General features: G+C 32.9%; 1 protein-coding gene across 3 annotated transcripts in view; it reads right to left on the bottom strand.

Moving 5' to 3' along the window:
• The window catches only part of Dnah3 (dynein heavy chain 3, axonemal), a 547,435-nt gene that overhangs the window by 108,933 nt on the left and 422,983 nt on the right, over nucleotides 1–15,519 (bottom strand). For 2 of the 3 annotated variants that reach the window (XM_072538195.1, XM_072538196.1), the window contains 3 exons: nucleotides 7,034–7,192; nucleotides 3,464–3,788; nucleotides 2,981–3,188 (listed from right to left, as the gene is read on the bottom strand). In XM_072538195.1, the coding sequence (XP_072394296.1) occupies nucleotides 2,981–3,188; nucleotides 3,464–3,788; nucleotides 7,034–7,192 (692 nt within the window). Of the gene's footprint in view, nucleotides 1–2,980; nucleotides 3,189–3,463; nucleotides 3,789–7,033; nucleotides 7,193–10,319; nucleotides 10,387–15,519 lie in introns of those variants that run through there. The other variant, XM_072538197.1, reaches the window with a different exon arrangement.

The raw sequence follows: 15,519 nt of genomic DNA, 5'->3' as shown, positions 1-15,519 counted from the left end.
ACTTACTAACGTACACTAATAAATTTATTTTTCTCAACTTGTCACATAGTTACTACACACTTCAAAATTTCTACAAATTCTGTCTAATTTGTTTTAAACTGTAACGTTCAAACTGAGAATCAAATTTAACGTAAGCGTGTTCTCCCATTAAGGGCCGAGACAATCAACAAAGAGAAATTTGACAATTGATTTATTAGATTGGATTAAAAACACATAAATTAAGACTAATTTACAACCAAAAAGAATTTTTTTTTCTCATGAAAGGAAAAACAGGTGGGTGCGTATACGCACCTTTGGCCGAATACGCATACAATTTTTAAAAAAGGAACATATTGTATCTTAACTGTAAATTAAATTTTAAGATGAAAATTTTCGAAACATTCGGGGTGTAGATGCACTGTACACTTTTTACATAAATAAATAGTATTATAACTTTTATACTTTTGCACATCCGACATTTTCTTCTTGCACTATTATCGTCTCTTTTTATAATGTGGCCAATATTGTCGAATCTAGTTTCATCTGGTAAAGCAAATTTAGATGGACGTCCATATACTGAGTTTGACAATGATGTAGCGGTTTCTTCACTATTCTCTGCATGTCCACTATATTTTAGTAAGTTAAGAACCAATCTCGAACGAAACTCCAGCTGGGAAATTTTAGAATCATTCGCAATTTTAAAAATTTTCCAACTATTGATCACCATACTGTCAATCATGTTAGTAAACAACGGCCACCACCACTTTTTTGCTCTTATTTTAATCCGGTAATTCACAATGCCATTATCATGCAGATCCACTCCACCCATGTATTGGTTATATTGGTGAATTACATTAGGCTGGGTGATAAGAATTTCTTTGTGTTCTTTACGGTTATAACGTTTAGTTTGCATAAGGGGTAAAACGTCACATGTATTTGTCATTACAGCCACTACTGAATTATCGTTCCATCTTGTCACCAAAACTTCTAAATTGGAATCGAATGCACATGTATATGAACCTCTTTCCTTTTTTTTTTCATAATTTTGTTTTCTTCTAGAGGACACTTAGCAGTGTGATTTTCCCTTACTGTTCCTGTTGCAAAGAATCATTTTTCTTTCAATAGTCCAAAAAGAGCATATGACGTAAAGAAGTTGTCGAAAAAAACCTTGTGTTGCTGTGGGTTTTTAACTATCGAAAGTAAATTCAAAACAACTGCCGTTCCTAAGCTAAAACTATAATCTGTTTTCTCAGTTTTTCCGCCATATGGAATAAATTTGAACAAATAACCAGTATCAGAACATAAACACCATAGTTTAAAACCAAATCTAACAGGTTTTCCACGAATGAACATTTTGCACGAATGTCGCCCGAAATATGGAACCATTTCCTCGTCAATGGAAAGATTTTTTGCAAAAACTCCAAATTGTGCAAACTTTCGGTTAATTATTTCAAAAATTGGTGACAATATATATATAAAAAAGCAAATATAACGTTTACAGCACACAGCAATTTTATAAATAGTGAATGAAGTGTATTGTCTATTAACGAGATCGTAATTTCAGATTGTTTAGTCTACGAAAAAAATATAATATGGTTTCGGCCAAAGGTGCGTATACGAATCCATCGTATAAACATGCAATTATAGACCTTATTTTTAAAGTATGAATGAATAAGTTTTTAGAATAATAAAAATTTCAACATATTTTTATAATTATAGAATACAAAATATGAATTAAGTTTATAATTGGTATCGGAAAAATTTTTTGTATGAAGATGTGCATAAATCATTAAATTATGCAAAATTATAATAAGCTTAAAATATTTAAAAAGTAATATTTTTGTCAAAAGAAAAATGATACTATATACCTCAATCTATTGAAATGTTACTTCAATAAAAAGAAATCATTAAAAAAATTATTTTCGGGCCAAAAAAAATTAACAATAAAGGTTGCGTTTACGCACCTTTGGCCGTAAATGGGTTAATAAGTTTTCTTGCCGTATGGATTTCTCCAGCGGCCTACGTTTTCATTTTTTGATGTGGCCCCAAATATTTACGTCCTTCCTCATTACAATCGGTGGAATTATCTTATTTAATTCATTATGGTGAATTTTAAAATATAGTTCTGTTTGACTACGTAAGGCGTAGTGAATGTAATATCTGATTTTATTTGTAAATACGTTAAATTGTAAACTGTTAAAAATTAATACGCCAGAAAGAAATAAGATGAGCTCATTCAATTCTACCTCTACTTAATCTAGAAATTTATTAGGTACATTTTAATTAAAGGTTAATACATATTAGGTAGTCTATTATTAAGCTAAAATACTAAAGATATATATTCTTTTTTTTTTTTTGATAATAAGTATCTTAACTCGCCTTTTTCAAATAACTATATAGTAATTGTTTATTACATGGAGACATTCTCCAGAATATTTGTTAGACAAAATAACTTGTTTGTTAATTTTTTGTTACGTAAAGAATATAATAAATTTCCTTCTCAGTGTGGTAGTATAATATATACTTTTTTGTGTTATTAATTAGGTTTACCAGTAGATCCTTTAAAAATTCGGGTGGTGCCGAATACTTAACTTTTATACCTAAAATTTACGTTGTTTTAAGATTATATTGATTACATATGTTATTTTCTGATTAGCAATATGTTTTCTAAAGAACCCCTTTATATCTCTTCCAAACTGAGCAACCGGAGATACGTTCTTTATTAGGGTGCACCTACAGGAATTGATCTTTTTTTCCTACCCTATTAGTATTCCTTCATTGCCACAAACCAAAGCCATCAATACCAAAAAAAAAACTGAAAATCACTCCTTTAAGTGAAAAATTATCAAAAAGTCCGATGTTTCATATATTTTCCACGTAGAGCACTAAGCGTTAACATTCTGATGTGATTTGTCTGTCTGGAAAATCTTTTTTAAAATCCCCTCGTGTGTTCTTACCTACTGGTTCTTTCTTATCTAAAAAAATAACTTTAATCACTTACCTGGAAACATAATAATTTCTATCCTATAAATTTTTCGATTTACTTCTAGTATTTTTGCAAAGCATCTTTTTAAAAGAGCTTGAATTTCGTCAAAAGTCGGACTAAAAATTAACTGATCTGTTCCAACATGAGGCTTGACAGTTAGAGTTAATATAGGAATGTTGATCAATTTTAAATCCTCGTATTTTTCGCCGTATTCGTTTCCATCCTACAAAAACTTTGGAAATAAAAAAAAAATCCTTACTTGTACCGGTAGTGCCTCCTTCTATAATTTTATTTAACAACATTTACAGAAGAATTATACTTAAATGAAACGCTGACAAGCAAAAACAAATGTTTATCATCAAAAAAAGATTTATTAATTTACAAAACACTGTTAATAAAGATATCTTTTGTATGAGTATGAACCAATGTATGAAGTACTTCTTTACCTTAGAACAAGATATTCTCCTGTATTACTATAAAATGTAAGTGGACTATTACCTTAAACTGAATAAAGAGATCCTTAAAATGTATCAAACTTTTTTCGACCAACCATCGCAGTTGCATAGACAACAGAACATTTACACAATCAAAAAAGCGTTCAACAAGCATGGTGGTATCAGATGGTATTTTGGGGATGTACTGCCTCCAATAATTTCTAAATTCCAGAAATATGTCTGCACATGAAGGTAACCATTGGTTAATTATAATATTTCTGGCGTTTTTACAGATGGCTACCACTCTGTCTTCTAAGCCTGCTGGTGTTAAAGAAGTTAGATCTTTGTTTAAGAGGTCATCTTGTGGAACTATAAGCATGGTGTCGTACCTATAAAATAAAACATACTTGATATTACAAACAGTGTATATAAATCCAATTGATAAATATTGAGCACATTATAGTAAGTAACGAATAGCCGATACACGAGAGCGATGTAACAGCTTATTAGCTCAGCCCATAGATGGCACTGGTACTAATGATATTATTGATTTCATATAATCTTAGATCTATAGCTTGAACAACTTGAATTTAATCACCTACTTCGTTTTGTATACCTTGTTTAAAATAAGTGTGTTATGTGTTACTAAAACAATTAATACTGACTGAAACTTAAATACATTCTTCCCATAAAAGCGTTGGTTTTAGATCGGTTATCGCCAATAGAAACAAATGGATAAATTTTATATAGTTCACCTTCACCATGAAAAAGACATGGACCAGAGCATTTAGGAAAAATTAAATCGATTTTTAAATACAGCACCTATCGACAGGCAACTTTTTGCATTTTGTTCGGAATGGAATGTCGTCAGAAAAAAATCTACAATAGAAATGTGGTGCATAAAATGCATCCAAAAGCGCATGCAATTATGGTACCATATCGAATTTTATGAAAACATGTCAAAATCAGTATATTAAGGGCCAGATTTTGATATTCGGGGGTTTTTGGGGTCGCTGAATACGATTATGCCATTAGAACCGATCTCCGTAGCCACTGGTGCCAAGGGTTACTTGTAAGGCACGTCATCTTCTGGAATTTCGGGGGTTTTCGGCACTAAATTGATGCAAACAGATTACTCAGGGTTTTTGGGTTTGCTGAATACGAATATGACATCAGAACTGACCTTCGGAACTCCTATTGCCCAGCGTGACTGTGCACGTCATCTTCTGGAATTTCGAGGCTTTCCGACACTAAATTAATTCAAACTAGTACTCGGGAGTTTTCGGGGTTGCTGAGTACGATTATGACGCAAGCGAAGGCCTCTAAAATACCTGGTGTCCAGGGCAGATGCAAAAGATAATAATTAAATATTAAAGTTAAAACTAGCTCTTGTGTTTTTTATAATCAAGAATTTGAACATTTTAGAGGACATTTTACATTTACAATTAATTGACACATTTATGATATATCACATTATTTTTCATCTTCGTAGATAAATTCCTCTTCGTCTTTGCTAATGCCACTGCGATCAGGATTTAGAACGGTGGCTTTCCACCGTTCCACCTGCATCCTGAGTCATCTGTATGGGAGATAACTCATTGTTTTCCAGCTCCTAAACCAGTTCCAACGGATTTAAGGCATACCCATACTATGCCTGAACTTGTAAATAAATTCTTTTTATGTTCACAAGGAAACTAAATTCCTGTAGCTGGCTGTATACCATGTATCACAAAAAATTTATTTAAAAATTCCCTTATAAAATATATACCTTTTATAAAGGAATTTTTAAATAAATATCTTTTTATGTGCTGTATTAATTTGTCTACTGTGGGCATAATTTTAGCTAAACCTAGCTTTTTAGACTTTCTAGCTGCTATCATGTACATTCTGAGAAGGTATCTTTCAGCCAGCTTGACGTATAGCTGATCCTCGTCAGTAAATCACCAATATTGAAATGTTTTTGAATTGTTCTGTGTGCTAGTGTAGATTCTTGTTTTTTTTTTTTCGAAAAATTTAAAAAGTTGTAGAATGTCTCGATTAAAGGCTGCTGAGTTTGTATCACAACCAGTAAAAACGTATAAAAAGAGAACGTTTGACTGTGTGCATTCTGATTGAGACGATAAACTTTTGAAAGAATATACAGCTTATACAGAATATACCACTTTTTAGCATAGCTGGTTTCAACATATAAATTTCTAAATTTTCGATAGTCTGAGCTACAAGGAAAACGAGAATATATCTATCCTCATAGACAATCAAAACTTTGTTGCAAGCTGTAGCAGTATCTATTGCTTTGAAAACTATATCAACATCTGCATCTCCGTCGCTCTGACCCAAAGAAATTCCAGTGGTTTTAAACGTCTGTCGGAGCATATTACTGAGTCTACCTTTATTTTCAACATTTCCTAAAAATTTGTTGTGGGTGATGTTTAAAGTCATGGATTTCGTAAAGCGTATGGTGGCAGAATTCTTATGCAAAATTCTTTGATTTCTCTCAGTGGCTTTTGTCGAAATTTTCTTGTAACCATCGATCACCTCGAAACTATTTTGTCCATAATTTTTAATATATATTAAACATACCTATTACAAAATGTTTTGTAAGCTTAGCTCTACAGCAGCAACAACTTCTATACGCACTGTACGATATGTCTGAAGATGCATATTATCATTTAAAGTAAACGTGGTGCAAAAACGTTCCGTGGTTAATCGAACTACTTGTTCTGATGCACTATAATGTTGACCATAAAATGGACGTAGTGCGCGATACTTATTTCGACCACAATTTTCAAAATAAAGTTGTACAGTTTGAAAGCGTTGCTCAGGCGTCAAGTCTACTCATGCTGAATTGCCAAACCAAACTTAACATAAATCACTTGAAAGCTGGTAAAATGGCCAACAATTAACAAAGTGTTACCAACTTACATTTCTATACCTCTAAAAAAACATCCTCTACTTTTGGATGCATTTTATACACTATAAATGCAATTTTATATATAAAAATCTATAGGTGCTGTATATAAAAATCGATTTATTCCGGTGTTTTTTGTTCTAAATGCAGTGATTTAGCAAGCGATTTAACATGATCCATATGATCTAATTCTTACAATTCTTAATGGCGACAAAATGTTATTTAGATGCTAACTATGGGAATTTTGAGCAAAAAACACTTTTCGCGATTAACGAGATTCAAGAAATATTAAAAAAATAAAACAGTTAAACGAGGTTTTTCTATAGAAATAGGTTTTTGTAGACATGTTTGCTTTTAGGTAAAATATATCTCAATGTGTTTGTTGTTTAAATGTTGAATTCATTTCCTAACCTTTTACAAAGAAAAAAAACATCAGTGGCCAGATACATAGAAAAAAAGAGAATAGTGTTCGTGATTTTAATCCTGAATTAAAACAATTTATTAACAGCAAGCGGAAATTTACATTCGACAATAAAAATATAAAGGCAATTTACTAACATCGTTATAACAAACACTACAAATAGGTTCATTAAAATATTTGTACCTGTATAAAAAACAAAATTTAACTTCCGATAAGCATGAAAATATGTTACAAAAAAAGCGTATAATTGCACTGTTTACCGACTGCATGAGTAACTTTCCTGGTATTTCCTTATCAGTACTTACTTTTCCCACCAAAGGTCACGGATTTTCCTGACAATGATATTTCCGTTGTAATAATGCTTTTCCATTAATTGAGTACTTAAACAATAGTTTGTATGCCAAGGTACCGGTGCTCTAACCAGCATAATTGGATATTCGGATGGAAATGTTTGAAATCGTAACCTAAAAAAAATCAACTGTTCAATTTTCAAATACTATGAATTTTTTGTATAACGGTAGCAAACTATCCATATAATATGTTACCATATACAGTCTCCTTTTAATCAATTGATACAATACTTCTAAAGGGTACCCCCGTTAATATACGCAAAATGGCTTTACTCCCATAATTCATTTTTTTCATTTTTTTACGTTCTATGTGATTAAAAATTAAGGCTCAGCGCAATTTTAGTCCGCCAACCTCCTCATCCAACTACCCACCCCAAAAACGTAAATTTTTCGTTTTAATTGGTTTTAGGTGAGATGCAATCAATTTAATAATTTCAAAAGATTCACACGCATAGCTGAGGCTTTTACAAAACTTGTCTATTTTTATAGACCCATATATTGAGTGGACATGACCTAAAAATGTTTTTTTTAAGCATACAACTTTTTCTTTGTAGGTCTTGGGGTCCAATTTTTTTTAGTTTGTGTACTTATCAAAAGCTATATCTCTGATTTTTTCACTGTTTTCCGTATGGTACGCCATCTTCAAAAATGCGGTAAACTGTTTTTTTCGGGGGTTTAAGGGATTTTTCTCCATTTCATAGACCTCAAAATAAATCAAATCAAGGATTTTTATAGTTTACATACACTCAGGTGCAAAAAAATCGATCCATGGGTATTATTTGCTGAAAAAAGAAAACGTTTGAAGGTATTAGTTTTAAATCAGGTATATATGTAAAAGTATATGTTAGATTAAAATAATTTTTACAGATTATCCAAAAAAATCATTTATTTATAGAGACATACGCCAAAACTCAAATATACAAGAATATTCAAAACTTTCTGAAATTAAGAAAAACATTGATAATAAATCAATATCTAGTGTTTCCCCCTCTGGCCCTTATAACAGCCTGTACACGTCTAGAGATTGAGGTAATTAACCTCTGGATATCAAATTGATCCAATTGGTCCCATATTTCTTGAAGAGCCGCTGTAAGTTCAGCCAAGTTGTTTGGATGGGGTACTCGTGCCCGAAGACGTCTTCCCATCATATTATCCCATAGATGTTCTATGGGATTGAGATCGGGACTGCAAGCTGGCCAGTTTATACGGAAAATTCCCACCTCCTCTATATATTGGTTGACGATTCTAGCACGGTGAGGACGCGCGTTGTCGACCATACAAATAAAATTAGGTCCAATGAAAGGAGTAAAAGGTACCACATGCTGATCTAAAATACTTGTTATGTATCTTGCAGCAGTCATAGAACCTCTATCTACAATAACTAAATCAGTATGGGCTTCTGAACTGATACCAGCCCAAACCATAACGGAGCCCCCCCCCCCGATAACATATTCTTTCCAGAATATTACATTGAAAATATCGCTCTCGCTTTCTCGACCGTCTGGTGACCTTCGACAAAATCTGGATTCATCTGAGAACAATACATTGCTCCAATCTGCATCACTCCAGTTTTCATGTTCTCTTGCAAAAGCAAGGCGAGCTCTGCGATGTTCTATGGATAGTATTGGAGATAGGGCTGGCCTTCTGGATAATAAATTACCTTCCACAAGTCGTCGACGAACTGTCCATCTGCTTACATTCACATTTCTCACTTCGCTCAGACGATTTGCCAGTTCAACTGAAGTTAGATGCCGATTTCTCAAACATGATGAGACCAGAAATCGATCATCTCTTTTGGATGTTATCCTTCTACGACCTGATCCTGGTCTTCTTGTGAAGTAAACGGTGTCGCTAAAACCCCGAACTGCTTTTGGAACCGAAGATCGACTAACACCCAACATTTCAGCTGCATAATACTGGCTACGACCATCTTGAACTAAAGTCACCGCCCTTGCAGCATCTGTCAGAGGTAGAGACATTTAGGAAGGATAATTAAATAAAAATATAACACGCTTTGAAAATAAAATCACTACACTATTTTTTTTTATAGTATGGTTATTGAATTAAAAACCCTTTTTGACAAAAACCTGAAATACCAATTTGTTTTAAGAAATATAAAAAGCAATATTAAAAATATTATTTTATTTCTCGTATACGAGGGTACACCTAAATTTACATACGTAATTTAATGTCTCTAAAATTATACAACTTCAAATAAATAAGTAATAAGGAATGTGTCGATTTTTTTGCCCCTGAGTGTATATATATATATATATATATATATATATATATATATATATATATATATATATATATATATATATATATTAAATTAAGTGAGGTTTAGCACATTCAAAAATTGGGCAAAACTCCTTTAAACCCACTAAAAACCATGTGTTTGACGGTTTTTATAGGTTTTGGCGAGGTTAATCATATTTTTGAGATTTACATAACCTAAATAAATTTTCTCATATTTGTACTTTTTTTGTGATTAAAAAATAAGACTTTTCGCAACTTTTCTATTTTTGTAGACTCGTAAGTTGAGTGTACATAACATAAAATGCATTTATGTCTGAGCATTTAACCATATCTCTGATTTTTTTAGATTTTTCCGTATGATCCGCCATCTTCAAAAATCCGAAAAACTGTTTATTTAGGGGATTTGATATATTTTTAAGTCTATAAAATGGAGAAAATCACCCAGAACCGCTAAAAAACAGTTATTCGTGTTTTTGAAGATAGCCCACCCTACGGAAAAAATCTGAAAAAAATCAAAGATATAGTTTTTGATCAAATATCCATCTCCAAAAAAACTTATGAGGTCTTTAAAAAATGCATTTTAGGTTATCTACACTTAACCTACGCGTCTACAAAAACTAGTCAAGTTTTGTAAAAGCCTCAACTAGTTGTGTGATTTTTAAAAATAATAAAAACGAAAAATGACGTTTTTGTGAGGGGGAAGGGCATTTTTCAATGCCCTGAAGGCGTCATTTAATTTAAAATATACATAACCTATTAAAAAACCTTGTTTTGATCTCTTATAAAATAAAGAAAATTCCCCAAAATCCAAATAACCCCGCCAGAACCCCTAAAAACTGTGAAAAACATGTTTTTTTGAGAGGTTTAAAGGTGTTTCGCCCAATGCTTAAGTATCCTAAAGGCCTCCTTTAATTTAAAAGGAGGCCTTTAGGATATTCAAACCCAACACTAGATTTAAAATCTAGTGTTGGGTGTGACTTACAGATGGAGCCAGGATTACCTGCGCTGCTAACCAACACAACACATTAACTAATTTTCACTACCGCTCGAATAGTTATAGCATACATTTCTTTTCAGCTAGTACTTATTGCGACTGTAAATACTCGTATATAGAGAGAACATGTTTTCGAATTCTTATTGGCAAGTAGCTTTTATTTTATTATTTTATTTATGTAGATATTTCTAAGTCTTTATTAGGTGTTCTTGTAAATATCTGGTTGGATATTTATTGTTTTTTTTCCATAATATTTAGAAATAATAAGCTATTGTTTGTTGCAGGGTCGTTAACGACCCCTTGGGTACTTGTAGAACTATTTTACAATATTGGTATTTTTTAGGAAAAAGCCACTTTCAGTTGCTGAACTATGTATTAGGGGAAGAAGAGAATATTAACGATGATAAAATTCCAATATTGCCAGAAGGCATATATACCATTTATTTGGACAATAAAGGCGAAAATACCTACTCTGACTCACGAGACGAAAAAGATAATAATGTAGGCCATCGAAGTACCCGACAACTTCGAGCAGAAGGACAGCCTATGTATAGTAGAGAAAATAAGCGTATTCGATTGAATATGGACGTAATATATATAAGAAAGTCAAGAAGGTAACTCGCTTCATATTTTAAATTAAAGTAAGGAAAATGTATTCAATACTACAATAATTTCAATGGGAAAAAGTGATCTAGATAGATCTATATCCCCCATATATGGGGGATGTAGATCAAATGGATAATAACATATCCAATTGCAGAATTGCTATGAGAGGAAAAAAATGGAATACCCAATATTACATTGTACGATTGGCTAATGTTAGTGTTACTAATGCTAATTAACTAGCCCGCTCTAATCAGATATGATCATAGCATCTTTTAAAAAAATATGGAGTTAAACCGAAAATTCCTAGACCAAAGAGAGCTTCTGTGTACAATAATACCTCAGAAAGCCACCACTTGATATAGTTTGTAAACAGACAAAAAGAAGATGTTCCCAGTGCAAAAATAAAACTACAAAAACATGCAAAAGTCCCACTTCAAATAAATTTTTTGAAGAATTTCAATGAAGTAAAGAAAAACTGAATCTTAGTTTTTATTTCAGTAACTGCCCAAGGGGTCGTTAACGACTTCTTCTTTATGTGCCGTCTTCTACCGAAGGTTGGCGACCATCAAACGATAGGTTTCTCTGTTTTGTGCCGCATGTATTATGTTCGCAGCTTCTGGTATTTTAAAGCATTCTGTCAAGTTTCTCAGCCAGGATTTCTTCTTTCTGTTCAAACCTCTTCTACCTTCAATCTTGCCTTCCACGATAAGCCGTAGCAGACTGTACTTATCATTACGGAACACATGGCCCAGGTATGACGCTTTCCTCCTTTTAACAGTTGTTAACAATTCCACCTCTTTACCCATTCGTCTTAATACCTCTGTGTTGGTTACTCTGTCTGTCCAAGGTATTCTCAGTATGCGTCGATACAGCCACATTTCTAGAGCCGCTAACTTCTTTATAGTTGCTGCTGTTAACATCCACCCTTCAACTCCGTAAAGTAGCATAGAGAGTACGTAGCATTTCGTGGCGCGCCATCGGAGGTTAACGCTTAGGTGGCGGTTGCTTAAGAGTTGTCTCATTTTGATGAATTTGGATCTTGCTCTTTCAATTCGGATCTTAATCTCTACGTCTGGGTCCCAATTATCATTTACTGTATATCCCAGAAATTTAAATCGGTGTACTCTTTCAATACGTCCGGCTTCAATATTCAGGTCGATATGTTGAATGTTATTTTTGCTGATCACCATAAATTTAGTTTTCTTTCTATTGATCTTCAGTCCAAATTGGTTGCCAGTTGTATTTACTCTATTTAGCATCATCTGTAAATCTTCGATGTTATCGGCCAGTATAACAGTATCATCTGCATATCGAAAATTACTTATTGGTACGCCATTAATCTTGATGCCCTCGTTGTACTCTTCCAGTGCCTCTAGAAATATTTGTTCTGTGTACAGGTTGAAAAGCAGTGGCGAAAGAATGCAGCCCTGTCTAACCCCTCTCGAAATGGTTACGTTTTCACTCACCATATGTCCATTTTTCATGTGGGCTGTTTGATTCTAATATAGATTTTTTATAATCTGGATATCCTTAGTGTCAAGTCATGTAAGATGTAATGGTTCTATGAGTTTGTCATGTTTGATAGTATCGAATGCTTTCTCAGAGTCGATAAAACAGGCGTAAACACCTTTCTGTTGATCCAGACATTTTTGAATCAAGACTTGTATTGCAAAGAGCGGCTCTCAAGTTCCAAAACCGCATCTAAAACCGAACTGTGTTTTACTTGTGCTGTGTTCTAATTTTGCTCGTATTCTGGAATGGATAATAGGCAAGAATATTTTAAGGGTGTGACTCATTAAACTTAAAAGGCGATATTCACTACACGTCTTAGAATTCGATTTCTTGGGAAGGGGCACAAATGTAGATTTCAACCAGTCCGATGGAATTTGACCAGAGTGGGTCGTTAACGACCCACTCTCAAAATTATAAACTAAATATCAAAAAACGATTAAACATTTTTCATGTCATATTTAATAATTTTGGAACACAAAACATTAATTTGAATGGTTTCAATAATAGTCCATAGTTCTGGACATTAATATTGTTCTGAAGCTATTTTCTTGTGGCATTACTATTTTAATGGGAATAAGCCACAATTGAACTTTAAAATGAGTTTATTGACGTTTCAATTTTCACTTCGGAAATCGTTCATTTCATCGCTCAAAATAAAAACATTAATAAATTAAACAAGTTTCTTCTTTTTTTAAATTTGTTTAAAAAAATTGTACTTATTGAAAACAATTTTCCAAGTGGAGATTGAAACGTAAATAAACTTATTTTAAACTTCAATTGTAGCTTATTCCCATTAAAATAGTAATTACTGGGCATTAATGGGTTAACTAATAAGTTTTTTCGATTTTGGACTACTTTGGGGACAATTTCAGTTCCAGGGTAATGAAGTGTTCTTCTTCTTCTTTGGATGCCGTGTCCGTATTCAGACGTTGGCCGTCATCATGTTTACAATTTCCTGAAACCTTTCTCTATCGGCTGCTGCGCGAAATAATTCTTCTACTGTGGAACCAGACCATTGTCTAATATTACGTAGCCATGAAAGTTTCTTTCGACCAATCCATCTCTTTCCTTCCACTTTTCCTTGTATTATAAGGCGAAGTAGATGGTATTTAGGTCCTCTAATTATATGGCCGAAGTATTCTGTTTTTCTCCTCTTTATGGTGTTTATGAGCAGACGTTCTGAATTAATCATTTGAAGAACATCTTCATTGGAAGTGTGCGAAACCCACGATATCGTTAGGATTCATCTATAGCACCACAATTGGAATGCTTCTAACTTGTTTAGCATTGTGGTTTTTAACGTCCATATCTCACAACCATACAATAGGATGGACCACACATAACATTTCGGGACCTTCTTACGAATATTCATGGTTTCTTACCTTACGTGATATTTCGATCCTGGTTATTATCTCTTCATCAGAGTCACAGTTTACATTTAACCAGCTGTCAAGGTATTTGAAATGATTTACCTTTTCAATCTCCTCTCCATTGAGAGAAATCAGACCTTGATCTATATTGATCATTCCAAGTGCCATCCACTTTGTCTTTGAAATGTTGATTTTTAGTGTGATGAAGTGTTCTACCACGCATCAAAACATCATTGTTTACTATAATAGGTAGGCGAAAGTTGTAGGTGTTGGGATTTAATTTTCATAGTGTACTCCAGTCAGAAGATTTCTCCGTGACATTATACTAAAAATCCTGTATCTTCGGTCACACCGTTTTCTATATATTTTTTTTTTCATAGAATTAAAGAATGTCTTAAAAACACAAAACTTCCAATACAATGTATGCTATTTAACCTCTTTACTGATAATGGACATTGTTTAAATTCCGTATTTTTTTTTAATTTAATGGTGACTAGTTTCATGACTCACGTGTATCGAAACCTATTATTTGTCCTTTTATCAGACATTTACATACATTTATGCAAATAGTATATCCTTTGTTATAGTATAAGCAACAGTCTGTTTGGATTTTATACTTCAATTTCCTTATCTTTATTTGGTTGTACAGATACTTTACACATTTTTTGACTTTTATATATTTTTGTAACATATCTTTACTGTCCGTTCAAGGTTATGAACAGTTACAATGTTTTTGATGAGCCAATTCCTTTATTTTTATCAAAGTAAATATATGTATAATGTAAGGAAATAATAAATTGTTAACAAGATGATATTATATCGAAATGTGTATATTTACATGCTAGGCTTAAAATAATCTCCAAGAACGGTACCTGATAATATCAGTATTTAAAAGTTATTAACTCATTTAATTATTTGTCGCAACAACCATTTTCTTTAACCACTTTCTCTAACGATTTAGTAATTATTTTTTTTTTTAGCTAAAAGTGGTCTTGCTATTTCTTATGAAGATTCGATGGCTTCTGCCTTTTAAGAATTGGCAGGTGTAGATTTCATTTTTTTTTGACAGTGCCCTTTTTTGCCATCACTCTAGAAACGCATTCTTTCCCCGAAAGGATTTTCTTTACTTTCTCGGCCATTTCTCTTCCTCTTCTCTTCCTAGTTCCAGCGATATCCCTTGGTCTCTTGTCTGTCTTATTCTGTTGATGTTCACATCTTTCCTTCCTGACAGATTTTCTTTAATTTCCTTCATTAAGTCTACGAACGACTTTTCTTTAGTTTTATTTATTATGACTATATCCTTTTGTTCTCTTGGTTTTATGGGGTCCCATCCTCTTCTTATTCCTTTTGCTATTAGCGTACCATAAACCCGATTCGACACCTCGAATATAATTATGGAAGTGGTACAAATGACAGACGAATGTAGAAGCAGTATACTACTACCTGTTTACAAAAACAAGGTAGATATACAGCAATGCACCAACTACAGGACCATAAAAATACATAGTCACACTATAAAAATACGGGAGAGTGTAAGAATTGCTGATTTTTAAGTTTCTGGGAGGAAGACCAACGAAGATCTGGGAAGACAAGATAAAAACTTATGGAAAACTGTAATTAAAGAAACTGTCCCAGCACTGGGATAAAGGCAAAGAGAATGATGATGAATTAATTATTAATATTGATACATTATTCATTTG

Source organism: Diabrotica undecimpunctata, chromosome 7 (genome assembly GCF_040954645.1).
Source record: "Diabrotica undecimpunctata isolate CICGRU chromosome 7, icDiaUnde3, whole genome shotgun sequence".
NCBI lineage: Eukaryota > Metazoa > Arthropoda > Insecta > Coleoptera > Chrysomelidae > Diabrotica > Diabrotica undecimpunctata.
This window is presented reverse-complemented; position numbering and strand designations above follow the sequence as displayed.